The 17,979-nt window shown below is 34.1% G+C and overlaps 1 protein-coding gene across 3 annotated transcripts in view; it reads left to right on the top strand.

The window, feature by feature from the left end:
- SUZ12 (SUZ12 polycomb repressive complex 2 subunit) overlaps positions 1-17,979 on the top strand; it is a 39,724-nt gene that overhangs the window by 7,130 nt on the left and 14,615 nt on the right. For 2 of the 3 annotated variants that reach the window (NM_001205587.3, XM_059878170.1), the window contains 5 exons: positions 137-205; positions 8,419-8,468; positions 11,779-11,864; positions 13,809-14,040; positions 15,130-15,223. In NM_001205587.3, the coding sequence (NP_001192516.1) occupies positions 137-205; positions 8,419-8,468; positions 11,779-11,864; positions 13,809-14,040; positions 15,130-15,223 (531 nt within the window). The remainder of the gene's footprint in view (positions 1-136; positions 206-8,418; positions 8,469-11,778; positions 11,865-13,808; positions 14,041-15,129; positions 15,224-17,979) is intronic. The other variant, XM_005220026.5, reaches the window with a different exon arrangement.

The following is a 17,979-nucleotide window of genomic DNA, read 5'->3' as shown; positions in this document are numbered from 1 at the left end:
TGGCTAACCATCCATAATTTATCTTATTAAAAATAAAAATCACATACCCAGTTTGCCTATTATAGTGACAATAAAGTATAATCTGTTTGTTTTTCCCAGTTGAGAAGTGATTATTTTGTTTATCTGTTTCTTCCAGGAAAACATTTAAAGTTGATGATATGTTATCAAAAGTAGAGAAAATGAAAGGAGAGCAAGAATCTCATAGGTAAGATAACCTATCAGTTTACATTAAGTGACAAATTTGAGGAAAAAAGAAAAAGTACAGTGATCATTTTCATTTTGATCACCTCAATATTGTAAGGAGTTAGAGCGAACTTTAGAAGTCATCTGATCCAAACTCATACACAAATCAGGGATTACTTCTGTAGCCTCCCTGGCAGAGACTCCCTTCTTAAGCCTTATCTTGAATATCTCCAGTGCTGGAAACTCACTGTTTTCTAAGGCAGTTCTATTCATTATTATTTTTCTCTACTACAATTTCTTGCATTTTGAATCAAAGTTTCTGTAACTTTTGCAGTTAGTATTAATCCTGCTACCTCATCTGAAGAAAGATGGAGGCTCATGTTTATGGTATACTCAGCTGTACTTGAGGTGCTGTGCCAAGTGCTTCACACGATCACATCTTTACTAAGGAATCATCTACAGTTCTGAGAGAGGCACTTTTTTTCCTTTTTTCATCCTTCCTCTTATTGACGTCCTTCAGACAAAATATTCTTAACTGTCATTTATATTTGAAATGTATTTATCACATGATAGTTTCAGAAACCTGGCCTTTTGGACAGAACCTTAATGTGTATTTTCAAATACGATTCCCAGAATTAATCCCTAAATGTTCCCAGTAGCTTAATATCTCCCTAGGCTAGACAGATGCTTCCAATCCTAGACGGTAGGTATCTACTTACTCTTTGATAAGTAAAGAAAGTTGAGTATTATTCTAAAGAGAAACAGGGACTTGGGTGGTATTTGTTTATTCATTGACTACTTTTAGGGGAGAATGTAGAACTAAAAATACTAGATTTTTTAAAAAATGGAATTGAGAAAACTGCCACATGGATTTTTCGTTTTCTCTTGAAGTTTTAAATCATACCTTACCAATTTAGATAGGATGTACGTTAATTCAATGATGTTTTATTTATAGTATCTCGTTTTTGTGACTAAGAGATGTCATTTTTGTAATTGCTTTTAAGTTCGTCTTTTCGGTTCGGTTATTATTTGAATTTTTTTTAATCTCATTTAAAAAATGTTTGCAGTCTTGTAGGACTGAAGCGTAACTTATATTTTCCTATCTAGGCAGTCTTGATTTGTAAATAAACTTTGATGGTTCATTCTAGAAGCTGAGATCCCAAATCTTTACCTAATTGATTACTGCCCAAGAAATACCTTGTAGTATTGGTTTATATAGACTGAAAATATGCTCAGTGCATGCACCCTCTGTTCTTTGCTTGAATTTCTATTCCAAATCCTATCTGTTCACCTGCCCTGGAAAGATCTTTTGGGACCCTCTGGGCCTTTTGTAGTTAAAGTATGAAGCTGTAGTCAGAGCCTGACCATACATCCTCTCTTCTTTTCTCCTAAACACCTTAATAGTTTGCCCTCAGGTCTTCTGAGGCTTGTGTGAGAAGGAAGAGTGAAAACAAAAAGAAGAAAACTTGAACATTTCTTCATCTCCCCCATCAAGGTTCTACCTTCATCACTGCTAAACGTGACTACCATCTCATTGTGACCTTGGCTTTGATAAATATTACAGAACTTCTCTTAGAGTGTGTGTTGTGACGAAGATAGATTATTATACTGGTACTCACCAAATAATTATATTCCTTTTGACCCAATGAGTTTAACAACTCTGCCAGTACTGTAACGGGTATTGTTGACCAACTCACAGAAACTTCAGAGAGTTGCATAGAATTCCTGCTTGTAATTTTGAAAATAGTCTAGGATCTAACTGGGACCAGTGAGTTGGTCATTTCAGCTCCCCAAGATCTTTTTAAACAGACCTATCAGTGTTGGAGCTGACCATGCTTGCTTAATACTCAGCAAGGCTCTTCAGGCCCATGAGGTATTGAATTACTGTACTCGATGTTCCACCCCCACCCCCCACGCCACACATACACTCCATCTTTATGAATGTCTCATTGTTGCTCCCAGAGTCACTAAAATTAACTGAGAAATTGGTTCATTTTAAGTTTACCCGCAAGGCCCTATGTTACTAAATTCCTTCAATGTATTTTGCATCTCGAATTAGGCATAATCCTGCCATTCTACTAAACTTTATTATCACATAGGATTCTAAGTTCCCTAGACAGCAGTATATAATGTCAGCACTATAAAACCTTGCTTGCAAGATCTATTGTCAAAGTCTCTTACGGGAGAACAAGGTAAATCTTTGTTGTTCCATGAAATTAATTAGTAGACATTAAAATCTTAAATCATTTACAAATAAAGTATCTCCCATCTATATTTTTATTCTGTACTATCTTAAACATAAAGCTCTTACTCAGTTTAATTGGATCCTGGATTTGTTCAGTAGCTATAGTTTGGATAGATTCCATTGGAACTCATGTTCTTTCAGTACTTCAACAATCTTAATGTCTCCACTCTCAAACCCAATGCATTTCATTCTGCAAAGTTCCAGGAGACTGTTGAGATACCCCAGATACTGTAGTACTACAGCCCAAAGGTTAGAACAGTCACATCCCTGATCTATTTATCACAGTTGTAGAGACTTAAAAAGAAAACCAAATTCCTGGCATTATCTGTGCAAAGTGAAGTTGGTGTTGAAGGATCTTGGTTTTTTGTACTTTAACTCTACAGTTATCTTACTTGTCACAGATAATGGCAGAAATTTATTAGAGGAGAAGCTGATAGAATAAAAGAAACATGGGACATTTCATGGTTTTCACTTCTTTAAGGTATCAGTCAATTTGTGACAGTAGATCAGGGTTGCATTTGTAACCTTAAAACTCAATAGTAATACCCACCAACTATGAAGATTATTTCTTTTGTTGTACCATGGCTTTTGCAAACTCCATAGCAATTAGCAAATTTTAGAAATTCATAGTGGTCACATCTCTAGTATCTATTTTTTCCTAATCTTTTCTTGCTCTTCTGGTGTGGTTATGTATATTTAAAATGTCTTTCTTTTTAGAATTTGTGATATAATACTTTGTTCTGTCCTCTCCATCTCTTGTTTCTGACTTGCCGGTATATTGTGGATTTTGAATTTTGAGTTTTGACCAAGCACTACGATTCATTGGTATAAATCTCTGATCTTTCTGTAGTAGTCTGTTTTAGCAGGATCCCAGGGAGTCTCTTGGGCTATTAATCCTACCAGTTTGGGAATTCTCTAGTCACAACTCCTGACTTCTAAGTGCATCTCCACTGACTGAAAGGTAGCATGAAAAGATTTCCAAATTGGAATTGCTTCCAGAAATACTTCCTGTGGTCAAATTAGAAGCATTTCCACTTAATCATTTTCCATTCCTGGTCCTGTTAGTAGCTGGAGAAATTCCTTCCAAAGATAACTGAAGTAGAACATCTACTAGGTATATTTCCAAGCCTATGTTTTTAGTAGGTTGAAAAGGTGCCTTCCATCACTTTATGTTGTTGTTATTACAGCCTAAACTTTTGAGTTAATAATCTTCCTTTTCTTATCATCTTTTTGTACTGTAACAAAATTTGGATCTATTTTTTTCTGGGGTTCCCATTTCCTTCATGTACTATGTCCCAGACACTTTACTAAGACCTAGTGGATATAATGGTAAGCGAAACAGATGAAGACCTGCCTTTCTGGAGTTTATCAGCATTTAGGGAAAAAGGCATAATCGTATAATAAATATAAGTGCTGTGAAGTAAAAGTAGACACATAGGGAAACTATGGCTGTATGAGGCAGGAGAACCAGCTCTTGTTTGAGAGTCTAATTTGGGAATAGAAATGTTCAATGAGAGCTTCCCTGAAGGAAGAAGCTGAGATTTCAAACATGAATATAGGAGTAGAATGAAGATAGAGGGTGAGCAGGTAGGTGACTCTAGATAAAGGGAATGTAACATCATTTGAGGGCAGTGTAGCTGACGAGAGAGATAACATTTGATGAGACTAGAGCAGATGGCCATGACCAGATAATGCAGGACCTTGTAGGCTATTTAAGGTTGTTGGTCGTTATGCTAAGAAAGCTATAAATTATTTTAAATAGATGTATTGCATTAATGGTGTTACTCTAGCCACCTCTTTTGTAGGTTTAGCTGCATTTTTAAAACTTCAAGCTGCTTCTTAAGTTGATTATGTCTTTTTCCACCATAATAGGGTCTGATGTCTTCCTCCCCTTTCTCTCTTTTTTTAACAATTCTGTCTTGATTGTAAGTTTTGAAGTTGTTTACATATCAACATCTTTTCAGACTTAAGTTTTAATTGTTCCTTTTTTAGAATCTGGGCCGTGAATTTCTTTGTACCTATGTACTTCTGAAGGTGCCTTATCATTCACCACTAATCATATATGATTCTTAAAATCTAGGTATTTGAAAACAGATTTTTTTCCCCCAAAACAATCATATCTTTATTGACTTTTTTTCTGAATACAGCGGCTTTTTACTTAAGTCTTAAGGAAAATAAACATCTTTTAGAAACAGCTTGATACACACAGTTTACAGTGTGAAGCAATATACTAATAAGAAATGCTAGTCATCTTAATGTTTACATCATAACATTAAATGTAACTTAGCTTATCATCACACTTGACCTGTTTTGAGGTCGTATAGCCATGAGTCTAGAAATGAAGTCTTAAACCTGCCACTGTCAGATTAATGTGTAGAAATTTGAGGCGCTAATCTTGGTTTCTTTCCTGCATAAAAATGTTGATCCTTCTGTGGGATCTGTCTACTCCTAAAATTTGAGTTTCCTACATGAATCTCATCTCAAAATATTCATCTCTTATAAATTTAAATTTACTTAACCTTATTCTGCAGACTGCTTTACAATGTCAGATACTTGTCAATTACTTGTGCTTAAAATCTTATCCCCAAATTTCACATTCCTCCTCTAGTTTCCTGTTGCCATATTGCTTTCTTCCTAAGAAGATAAAAATAGGAAACACATCAAGAAGATGAACCAAATCCTTATCTGATACTTTATTCTGATCATCTAAGCTGGATTCTGTGCTGCCTAAGACCAGATAGGCTTGACCAGGCCTACATGTTTCTTTCTTCCCTTCCTCTGATCCAGCTTAACCAATTAAGATGTAGACACATTAGCCACAAGAGAGGGAAAAGGGTAAATTAGAAAGGGAGAGAAAACTGTCCTCTTTCCTTGGACTAAACCACCGGTGAAAGGGATCAACTTGGCCTCATTGTTTCATTGTATTCAAGGCACATATCAGAGTGTTTACTTTTAGGAGAGTGTTTTCCCCTAGGGGAAATTATGCATAGCAAATCACATTCCCAAATTTGTTTTTTAAACTGGTTAATTGAAATTTGGAATTCCTTTTCTCAAACAATGTTATATGGTGGCTGAATGGATCTGCCATCTCATTTAATTTGTAATGTACCATTTAAAACCGTGCCTCAAACCATCCTGTGGTGACCTTTTTGTTAGTTTTTAATTTCCAATCTTTTGTAGATGGATACTTTTTGTAAAATATATTGATCACATACTTTGATGTCATGGCAATGCTAAATTTCTATAAAAATGGTTAAAGTCTAATTCTCAATATCTTGCCATGTGGCATGGTAAGTTTCTCCAGTGATCTCAGTGGGTAGACCAGGTTTTGAATAACACTAATATAAAGTGTTTTCTCCGAGAAGGCAATGGCACCCCACTCCAGCACTCTTGCCTGGAAAATCCCATGAACGGAGGAGCCTGGTAGGCTGCAGTCCATGGGGTCGCAAAGAGTCCGACACGACTGAGGGACTTCACTTTCACTTTTCACTTTCATGCATTGGAGAAGGAAATGGCAACCCACTCCAGTGTTCTTGCCTGGAGAATCCCAGGGATGGAGGAGCCTGGTGGGCTGCCGTCTATGGGGTTGCACAGAGTCAGACATGACTGAAGCGACTTAGCAGCAGCAGCAAAGTGTTTTCTGGGTAGATCAATGCAAGGTATTTTTGTTGTTTCACAGTTGGAACCTAGGATCGAATTTCCTATAAAAACAATGTAAATAATTTTAGAAGTACCACAATATAATGGGTCCTGATCCCTGACCTTTTAAAAATCTTTCCTTTTGAAAATCATTTGTTGAGTGCCTTTCTGTAAGACGTTGATAGATACAAAGGACACTGATATGTTAAAAGAGAACGCGTGTGAAAAAATTGTGACAAAAAATGGTAAATACAAGTGCTTATCAAAGAAATTAAGCTCTGGGATGATTGGGGATGGGGTCTTTGTAGAAGGGGAAGCAAGTATTTTGATGGATTCTTTAGTCTTTCATCCATGCCTCCCAATCTTCATTTTATAGATACCAGGTCATAGCTAATAACTGGAGCCAGAATTCAAACTTGAATTTGCCTCTATTTTATCATTCTATTCTACTTTCTTATATGAGGCTTTAGTAGGGCTAAAGAGAAATAGGAACCATGTCACAGACAGCACTTAGACAAAAGTTTCGGCAGTTGGGGACCCATTAGGAAATTGGAGAAAGAAATGATTCATTTAAAATGATGTTTTAAGAAAAATTAACCTGGCCTTTAGTATGTATGTTTAACTGAAGCAACTAAGAATAGGATAGGCTGGTTGTGACTAACGAATTATCTTACAACATGTGGAAACTGTGGAATATTTCTCTCAGTTTCTCAGTTTTTATTTTGGAGTTTCACCCGTTCTGCATTATAAGGTTTCGTGTACGGAACAGTTTTTTATAGAAAAACGCTAGTTATCTTTTAGTAAAATGGCTTGTAGAGTTTATACATGGTGTATATACTTTTAAAAAATCAAGTTGGTATATAATTAACATTCAGTATAATACACTCACCTTAAGTGTATATTTTGAGTTTTGACAAATGTATGCATTTGTTTAACTGTAACCACAATTACGATATAGAACATTTTCATCACCTTGGAAAAAGTCCTTTGAGCTCATTTACATACAGTTGATCCTCTTAATGTAATTTTTAAAAAATTTTTTCAATACTTTAGTTACAGTTACTAATTTTTCCTTTGTGTTTATGCTTTCTTTTTTTTGTGTGTGTGTTTATGCTTTCTAACTCTGCTTGAACCCTTATACTTCATAGTCATTTTGTTAGTCTGTTGATATCCTAGCTTACTTTTCTTAGTACCGTTCTAGAAATGCCCTTCAGGACTCCCACCCTGTATTTTTTTAGCATACACTTTCATGGATTATCTCACTAGAAAATAGAGGCATCCTCACATCTTTTTTTGAAATATCTCACTTAACCTCCTATTGCGCTAATACTTGGAGTCCTGGGCACAGTTACAGAACTAACCTGTTAGTAATATGGCCTCATTTCTGACCATAGCTCGTTCCTCAACGCTCTCTTGCCTCAAAGTCTTTATATAACTGTTCCCCTCTGGTTATATGAATGCATAGATTGTCACCATCATTTTTTTAAAAAAAAAGGTACCCTTTATTGAACCACATTGTGCTTTTACTATTTTACTTTGATTCTTTACACTAGTAAATTTCTTGAGTAAGGGTTCAGTACTGCTTCCCTTTTTCCAACATCTGTTCTCTATAGCCCTCTATAATCTGGTGTCTGTATCACATGACAGAAACTGTTCTGGAAAGTTATGAATGGCTCCCGATTTAAAGATAGATTGCTCTTTGCCAGTTTAAAGCTACTACAAAAGCCTGTTGATGTTTTCATTTATCCCAACTTAATAGTTTTTCCATTATAGTAAATAGTTTTCAAAACAAAGGCTCATTATAGTTTATGCTTCCTTTTCATTGCTTATAAAACTAAAAGTGAAAATGACATGTTGAATAGTAACAAATCGATAGCATATTTGTGATTGTGTATTTCATCCCTCATTAAAGTAGAAAGTGATGGTTCTGCATCATTTGTTAAGGAGGTTGAAATTCTGTAGCTTGAAAATACACTTGAGTATTGAGTAGCATGGATTCAGCTATTGTTTAGAGGGATGGGAAGGGAAATCTGTCCCTGTTTTACAGGTAGAACACTAAAGCACTATAAATTATCTTGCTTCTTCTTTGGTGGTCTCTTTCTGCCTTGCTTCTTCGGTGTTTTTTGTTTCTATTTGTGTGGTGTGTGTATTTCAATGTGTATAGACACACTGTTTAGGATGTCATACTTAACACGGGAAGCATGGAGTCAGTGGGCTTGAATAGAGTTAAGAATTAGCCGAATGTTTATAAATGAGCTGAAGTAGCTTTGATTTCCGTGTTATATTTAAAGTCTAAGTTATTTTTGTTATAGCATATTAAAGTAGTAAAATTTTTTATTTGTTCTGTTTAGCTTGTCAGCTCATCTGCAGCTTACATTTACTGGTTTCTTCCACAAAAATGGTATGTATTTCAAAGTAAACTTACTGGCAGTCTACAGCAGCACACCTTTGTGAATGCAAAAAAACCCACAAAACTGTAAATTTGTAAAATTATATTTAATGGAAAAGATGTTGATTCTGATTATTTAATTTCTCTTTAGTGGATTTCCCCTGCAATTTCAGTTATGGCTTTTGTGGTCAATAGTGGAATATGGAGGATGTAACTTATAACTCATTAAACTTTTAAAGTAGTAGTTCTTAAGTCAGTCTGTGTGGAAACATTTTGACAGTTTGTTTGAAATACATATACCTGGACCCTCTAAGGCCTCAGATCTAGTAGGGTTTTGGTGGTGTTTAGGAATCTGTATTTTAATAAGGCATGAAGGTAATTCAGAAATAGGTTGTCTGAGAAACAAGTTTTAAGAAACTACTTTAAATAAAGAATGTGTATAACTGAGTCACTTTCCTGTACGTCAGAGGTTGGCACAACATTGTAAATCAATTATACTATTATAAAAATTAAAAAACTGTCTTAAAAGCTTTTAAAAATTGTAGGTCAACCTTGTACATACATAAGATTGTGCTCAGCACCTGGTTTCCTTATAGCAAGTTATGAGTGGATTTTTAAATTGTTAAAATAATCAGTATTTTGTGGGTTCATTCTTGAAGGTAAACATTAGCTTATCTAAATAGATGAAATTCCACCTCTTAAAACTCAATCATACCTTTTAGGGCTCCAAGTATTGCAGTTAAAAAAAAACTGTATAACATTATCTTACCCAACTCAGAGCCCTCATCTTTCCAGAGATCACCAGTAGAAAATATGGGAAAGACTTAATAAAATGAAATTTCTTAGATTTTGTTATTTTTTATTTACAATGTTTTTCAAACTTTAAATTATAAAGGCGGTGAGAATTTTAATTAATTGCCTCAGAACCTGGAATAGGGATAAACATTTTGAATTTTTTTCTTAATGACATTTTATGGAAAAACCCAAACAAACTTTGTGGCCATCCCAGTACTAAGCTATAACAACTGAAACGAGTACTGCTAACCAATGGGATATATCAATATGTTAGATACTATAAAAGGAAAATTATATAGTCCTGAATGTTACTTCATTAAAAAAAGGTGAAAGGATACTGGGAAAAGTTTCAGTTGGTTTCAAAATGGATAAAATGCCTCTGGGCTTGTCCATCTTAAATTATATGTGTATCCTTTAATATAATCATGCAATGTAATAAAATCTTTATAAGAAACAGGTCAAGTTGTTCATCCTTGGTATTGTTTAGTAAGAAACAAAGTGTAATAATAAATAGAATGGTTATATTAGAACAGTTTGATAACTAGTCAAGTTTTTAATGTAAGAAATTTGAAGTCTGGTCATACCCTATTAGTCTGGTCATATTAGCAGCTAATGTAACTTCTAGTTTTGTCTTAGACCTGGTCTGTTTTTTTAATAGAAGTAACCTGAGTGGCATTTTCATGTTTTTTTTCCTGAATCATTTATAATCATCTTGTAGAGTTCTTATTTTTAATCATTCATTGTATTTGATATCCTGTGGTACTTAAAAAGTACATGAATTCTAATACTTTAGAAGCTCATAGTTTGAATTTTATAGGTTTGTTAGCCCTTTGTTCTCAGGTACTTCTATAAACATAAATTACTCATCACTGAAATTATTGGTGGATATTAATTGAATACTATTTACTAACATTATATAAGTAACAGTAATTTACTTGAATTAATTAGTTGACATAAACTGCCACATGGTATGATCATTTTTTTCCTGTCTATATGACAGAACAGTTCAAGAGTTGCTCAGATTCACTTAAAGTTTTTTTTTTCTTGATATTACTGGAATAAATGAGAAAGTAAACTGTCAATACTTCTATTTCCAGAAAGTAATTTCCCATTAAAACTTTGAAATTAGTGGAGGTTGGAAAGAAGCAGATATATTGCCTCTCTTGTCTATTCAAGGTATATTTGTAGTTTTTTTTAAGAAGTAATATTTTTAAGAAACCAGGATAGAAAAATAACATCAAGATCCCTAAAATATTATTTTTTCTTTTGTTTTTGAATGAAGACTTGTTTAACAGTTACTACTTAAAACTGCTTAGAATGAATACACAGATTATCAGGGTACTATTTTCGTGGTGAGTATTGTTCAGAGAGTATTTTTGTTATTGCATTTTGGACATTTGGATATTTTGGGTATGTTAAATTATCTTTATCCTGGATACAGCTTTCAAGAGACTGATTCAAATGTATTTTATGTATATACCCTGAGTAAGAAGAGTGTTTCTAAGCAGAAAAAGTGTTGCCTAAAATTTCAGAACAAAGATTATTTCTTTGTATATGGGTTCATCTATAACATATATATGCTTGTGTATACATATATATAACATAGTAGTTCTGTATATTGTTGAAACTTAATGATAAATGAATGATAAAATATGGTTTTGGACTATTAGTGCCTTTGGGATTAAAGATAAGTTGTAGGGAAGTATTCTGGAACCTTAATTGGCAGAAGCCTTTTTTTAAAGTTCATTGATAAAGAGACTATATACTATCACTTTAAAATTAAGATTCCTAAATTCTGTAAACCAAGAGATTCTCTTAGGTAGTAAATAATATCTTGATTTTTGCTATCCCATTTAGGCTTTAAAGAAATTCTTGGGGAGGGAGCAGGGTTCAGAATGGGAAACACATGTACACCCATGGCTGATTCATGTCAGTGTATGGCAAAACCCACTACAATATTGTAATTAGCCTCCAATTAAAATAATTTAATTTTAAAAAAGAAAAAAAATTTGTAATAAATGGGGAAAGAACCTGAAAAAAAAAAGATTGTGGGGGAAAGGTCAAAAAATAGCTTGCTTTCTTGTGAAATGATAATATGTTTATATTATCATAAATAACTTATGTTTAATTTTTTTTTAATCCTTTTTTTTTAATCCTTTCGGTTACAAGTTTTGGTCAAATCAGAGAGCCTTTTAGTTTAGACATCTGAGCATTCAAAATGAAATGAAAGATAGTAACCAATTCAATTTAAATACATCTTAAACTAGGATATTTTTCTAATAGATTTTGGGAGAAAGAAAAAAATGTTTATTTTGTGTCTTACCTATCCTGAACTATTTCATTTATGCTTTCTACTAAGAAGCTTTAACTGTATTTGTTAAATTCGGAACTGATTGTGGAGAAAAGGAATGAGTAAACTTGTGAGAAGACTTCATTATAGAAAGTCTTTGTTTGAAATTCTCAGACATCTTAGGAAAATGAGTACTATTTTTTAAAATAGAGTTTGAAGTATTGTTTTTCTATTTAGATAAACCATCACAAAATTCAGAAAATGAACAAAATTCTGTCACCCTGGAAGTCCTGCTTGTGAAAGTTTGCCACAAAAAAAGAAAGGTGATGTATAAAGTGATACTGGTGAATTAAATGGAATAATTTTTTCATTAAATATGTTTATGCAAATATATGTGTTTTTAAACTATGTGGTTGTTGTTCAGTTGCTAAACCATGTCCGACTGTTTTGCGACTCCATGGACTGTAGCTCGCCAGGCTCTTCTGTCCATGGGATCTCCCATGCAAGAATACTGGAGTGGGTTGCCATTTCCTTCTCCAGGGGATCTTCCTGACCCCGGGATCGAACTCAAGTTTCCTGCATTGGCAGATGGATTCTTTAAAATACGTTGATAGCTGAATTGTAAAATTGATAACCTCTTTTGCCAACCTCCCATGTCTTCAGGTTTTTCTAATCTGACTGTAGGTATCTGCATAAAACTTTGTTATGGAAGTATGACAATGTGGGGGAATAAGCTTATTTTTTAGCATCTTAGGACATAAATTCAGTTGCTTCCTGCTACTCTAATCTCTTAGCTTGTTTTTTTTTTTTTCACCTCAGCTATTTAAACACACTGGTATTTTAAATAAGGGCTAAGAGAGAGTTTTTCCCTAAAGGATTATCTTGTACCAGTACTTGCAGGCAAAGAAATTCTGCTGGTAGCCTTATCAGTCATTAACTTGTTACTATATTGCTTCAAAGTTTTATTAGCAAGATGAAATCATTTTACCATAGAAACAAGTGTTATGCTGGTTAAATTTCCTGGGCAACCCACCAAAGCCGTAGGTTTACTTTTAGTAGCCTTGGACGTCCTTGGGTGTTTTAAGAATAGGAGGGACTTCCCTGGCATTCCAAAAATTTAGGACACTTTCACCGCTGGGAGCATGGGTTCTATCCCTGGTTGAGGAGCTAAAAGCCCATAAGCTGTGGGGCAAGGCCAAAAAAATGAATAAGAATGATCTGTATAGAGGTTCCTATTGCTAATGCTCTTCCAAAATCATAGTAAGATAATGTGGTAAAAACTGTGCTAGAGATATGGAGTAGACCAAAGTGATGAGAGATAGCAGTGTAAGTGTATATTAAAAACTCGATTAAAGTTAGTCAATAATACTCTCTAGTCCCCCAAACTGCACACACAGTAAGTAGTAATGTGAAAATTCTTCAAGATATATTATTATTTAGGCAAAACAGAAATGACTATAACTATAGTATGATCCTTCTTGTGTTAAGAAAAGGCATAAATATTTTTTTCAAAGGATATGTACAGCCACTTGGTAATATTAGTCCTCTCTAGAGTGTAAGAACTGGGGTGACGGAGACTTACATTTTTCCCATTTTTACACTCTTGTAGAACAGAATTTTAAGACTATAAGCATGTATTCTGTTTGTTTTAAAATAGAAGGTACCTAAAATATGTACTGTATTTTCTTGTTATAAAGGTCTTCTGCATCTTGCAGTTTTTCGGCTTTGCTCTTTCAGCATAGCCCTATTTATATAAAGACAGAACACTACTCATAAGATGATTAATATTACTTCTTATAGACAATATATTTCAATATATGGATTTACTGTTTCTTAAGGTTGTTGTCAGTAGGGTTATTGTAATCATCTTTTTTCATTTCTAATGATCCTCTTTGTTATTTTGTTAAAAATAGAATATTTAAGGGAAAAGAGTAGTTTACATGAGTTGTATGTCATATTTCAAGCATGGTTTTAGTTCTGTATTTCTAACTTAACACTTTAAGATGACCATCAGCTAAATATAAGATATACTGTATCATTATTTTCATTATATTGAGGAAGTCCTCAATTGTGTTAATATTTGAAAGATAGTTGATTGATATTTTCTTTGTGCTTCATCACAATTTTCAGACCTTTGTTTAGAATCTTAGCATGCCATTTGGAAATCATGCCCTAAACTGTACTTCCTATAGCTGTGATTAGAGGTTTTATTATCATTCTTATCATTGCATATACATAAATAAATATAATAATCTTTGCCTTTGCAGGATGTAAGTTGTCCGATAAGGCAAGTTCCTACAGGTAAAAAGCAGGTGCCTTTGAATCCTGACCTCAATCAAACAAAACCTGGAAACTTCCCATCCCTTGCAGTTTCCAGTAATGAATTTGAACCTAGTAACAGCCATATGGTGAAGTCTTACTCATTGCTATTTAGAGTGACTCGTCCAGGAAGAAGAGAGTATAATGGGATGATTAATGGAGAAACCAATGAAAATATTGGTAATTTTTATTTTAATAATTTTACTAGATTTTATTGTTGGAGATTAAGATGAACTGTAAAAATGATTGAAGTAGTGCATCTTCATAGTACTCATAATTGTGTACAAAATATTTCTTTATTTTTTAGTCATTTTAATAATTGTTTAGAGGGGAAAATGATGTAGAACTAGAAGTTACTGCATGTGCTCTAACAACATGGCCTTTATTAGGAAATCTCTAATGAGATAATTAATTTTATGGTAGATTGGCCTGGTGCTTACACTATTGGTTATTGTGCTATACTAGGTATTTAATTTGTAAAATTTTCATTATTATATGGTGAAACATTTCATGTAGTAAAAAAATACATGTATATATTGAACACTGGATGGAAAAGACTGGTATTTAAATTAGTGTCTGAGCAAATAATTCATCCCTTCCCCCAGCATGTGAAGAATTTCATACATACAGAACATTCAAAAGAATTTGGTAGTGAACAACTGTTTATCTACCACTTAGATTCTACAGTTAACATTGTATTATACTTACCACATATCTATCCTTCTATCCTCCACAACTGTTCTGAATCCACCTTTGAGGTAACTATTCATATAACATATAGGTGCTCAGGACACAAATATGATTAAGAAATCCAGTCCCATCTTCCAAAGGCTCATAACCTAGAATACAGGGATAAACATAAAATATAATTGCAGCTAAATGATCCATGGTATAATAGAGGTATTTTTGAAGGTTAGTGGAGAAATACCTTGACAAAAATAATCTTTGAGTCTTGAGGCATTCTTTGAAGTTCTTGGAAAGTAACCATGAATGAGGAATTTTTTTCTCCTTGCCTAGCAGGGAAGATCATTCTGAATAGAAACTAACATCTGCAAAAATGTGGGGTTAATAATGGCAATGAATATTAAAAAGTAAGAACATACACATAAGGTAAAAACATAAAATTGAAGGGTGTAAGTCTGGGTATTATATTACAACTTCCTGTACCTCATTTGGGATAGAGTATATGCTATGTGAAGGGTCCAAATGTCATAAATATGGTGTATTTGCTTGAATATTTGATTCATGAGTAATGTTTGTCAAATTCAGATGTCAATGAAGAACTTCCAGCTAGAAGAAAACGAAATCGTGAAGATGGGGAAAAAACGTTTGTTGCACAAATGACAGTATTTGATAAAAACAGGTAATGTTGATGGACAGGCAAGGCTCCCATGTTTTAGGAATGTTTTTATTTTGAAGCAGAATATAGTGGTGATACTGTTTCTTTGCCTTCTCTTTATTCTTATGGATTGAAAAACAAATTGCAAATACTAAACTTTTCTCTTTATCACGTAGAAAGCAATAAACACTGATGAGTTGTTTGAATGTTCAGTTAAGATTGTTTATTCAGCAAGTATTTTCTGTGTCTCCTTCTTTGTTAGTTACTGTTTTCACCCATGAGGCAGCAAAACCCCTGCCCTCATGGAGCTTAAATTCTAGTAGAGGAAACAGGTACTACTCCCCAAAATTATATTAGCTAATGTACTTAGTGAGAATGCTGTGAAGAAAAATAAGAGAATAAATGGTTGTTTTATAGAGAAAGCCTCTGGGAGAAGGTCATATTTGAGCAGAGACCTGAATGAAGTGGGCTTCATGCAAATATTGAGATTATATATTTACCTGAGTTAAGGAAGAAAATTGTGTGTTATCATCATTGTGTGGCTCTCTGTGCATTTGACACATGGTAGGAAGGAACACTTGGATTTATAATCATTTCTGCAGTTTTCACTTAGGAATTAAGCACCTTAGTGCCAGTATAGAACCTCTGGGAAGCGAATGCAGTATTCTTTTTTTGGTACAATTAGAGGATGAAACCTGTAATATGCCATGATTTCTTGTCCTGAGGTGCTCACCGGTAGTGAACACATTTCACTGTCAGTCAGGGATAGGAGAAAGCCAAGCCAACTAGTGCGTTTCTCCTGCTCTTTAAAAAGTAGATGATTGCCTTGATAGAATCCACTGACTAGCCACCAGGGTAAAGAAAGGTTCGGGGCTTTTAATGGGAAAGCAAAGGTGATTAGGAATAGTGCCATTGATTTTGCTACCATATTGTCTTTGAATCTGTCACTTAATGTCAGCGACATTGTTTCTCTCAAGTCAGAAATTTGAAAGGGGTTATGTCTGTGGGAAAAGCAATTAGGATGTCATACACTGGACTTCATCAATGTTAGTAAATGTTCTATTTTAGGCAGTGTAGGAGGAGAGGTACATTATATTCTTTTAAAAATTCTTTCTACCTTAAATATGTTAACATATTCCTTGTGTATTTAAAAACAACTGCCTTTTTAAAAGTTTTATTTTTAATTGAAAGATAATAGCTTTAAAATATTGTATTGGTTTCCACCATACATCAACACGAATCAGCTACAGGTATACATATAAAAACTGCTTTTAAAAAAGTACCAAGAGGAAATCATAAAATAATTTTCTCCCAACTTAAATTTTGGAAATTTTCAAACTTAAAAAAGTTGAAGGAAAAATGCAGGTAGTTAATACCCATGTATCCTTCACCTAGATTCATAATTTGTTGACATTTTACAACATGTGCTTTATTCATGAGTATTTTTGTGATAAACCATTTGAGGGTTAGATCATGGACACTTGATTCCATTTCTTATTCCTAAACTTACCCCAGATCTCCTGAGAGCAAGGACATTAACCTCCATAACCACAATACATCTACCATATGCAGAAAAGCTAACATGAGACAAAAATACAGTGCTGTCTCCCCAGTTGCCTCAGTAATGTACTTTTCTGCTCCCTCCTCGCCATAGTCAAGGATTGTGATCTGTAGCTAGTTGTCCATTGTTGTATATATTCAGTCTCCTTCAATTTGGAATAGTTTTCCGGTCCCCACCTCCCGCTTTCCTTCCTTCTGTGACACTTTAAATACAGGCCTGTAGTTTTGCAGAATGTATTCCATTTTGGACTTTTGTGATTGTTTCATGTTTAGATTCAGGTTAAACATTTTGGGTAGGAACACTAATTGATGATGTGTTCTTTGTGCATGTCCCAGACACAGCTTGGTTTGATCATTTGGTTAAAGTGGTGGTCATATTTCTCCATTGTAACGGTATCAAGTATGGATTAATGAATTCCACTTTTATTCAGTCTGTTTTAATCTATTTCTGTTGCTGTTTTAATGTTCAGATTGTCCTAAATTTGCTCAGGAGGAGCTCTGGAGCTCCAAGCAGGTTCCTAAGTCTCTTTGACTTATTTTTATTCATTTATTTCCTTGTTTTCTGGAGTATTCTAGCTATTCCAGGCTTTACATTCTCCTTTTCCTACCTCTGCTCTGGAATTGGGTCTTTCTTAAGAGTCATGGTTCCTGTTAATAGAGGAAAAGTATTTGCCAGCCAAGATCTGGGGATTAGATGTTTAAAAATTTGTTTTATAATTTCTGAGAAGTTAAAGTCTCCTTAAAGAGTAAAAATCAAAAGCCATATCGAAAAATACGAATATGGAGCAAAATAAAAAACTTCTTTTAAAAAATGGGCTTCCCTGGTGGCTTAGAGGGTAAAGCGTATGCCTGCAATGCGGGAGACCTGGGTTCAATCCCTGAGTCGGGAAGATCCCCTGGAGAAGGAAATGGCAACCCACTCCAGTACTCTTGCCTGGAAAATCCCATTGACAGAGGAGACTGGGAGACTGGGAGACTGCAGTCCATGGGGTCGCAAAGAGTCGGACACGACTGAGCGACTTCACTTTCCTTTCCTTTTGAAAACAAAAACACCATTGTAAGCCAAGTTGAAATAAAAATGACAAGTCAGAAGAAAATTAATTTGAATTCACAATATGTAGATATCAATGGATACCTCATTCCTCTAATACATACAGATCATATTAAGTAAAAAGGAAAACACAACAGACGAATAGAATGAGGAAGGGATATCATGAAAA

Source organism: Bos taurus, chromosome 19, assembly GCF_002263795.3.
Source record: "Bos taurus isolate L1 Dominette 01449 registration number 42190680 breed Hereford chromosome 19, ARS-UCD2.0, whole genome shotgun sequence".
NCBI classification, from domain to species: Eukaryota; Metazoa; Chordata; class Mammalia; order Artiodactyla; family Bovidae; genus Bos; species Bos taurus.
Note: the sequence above shows the minus strand (reverse complement) of the source record. Positions and strands in the feature narration are given on the sequence as shown.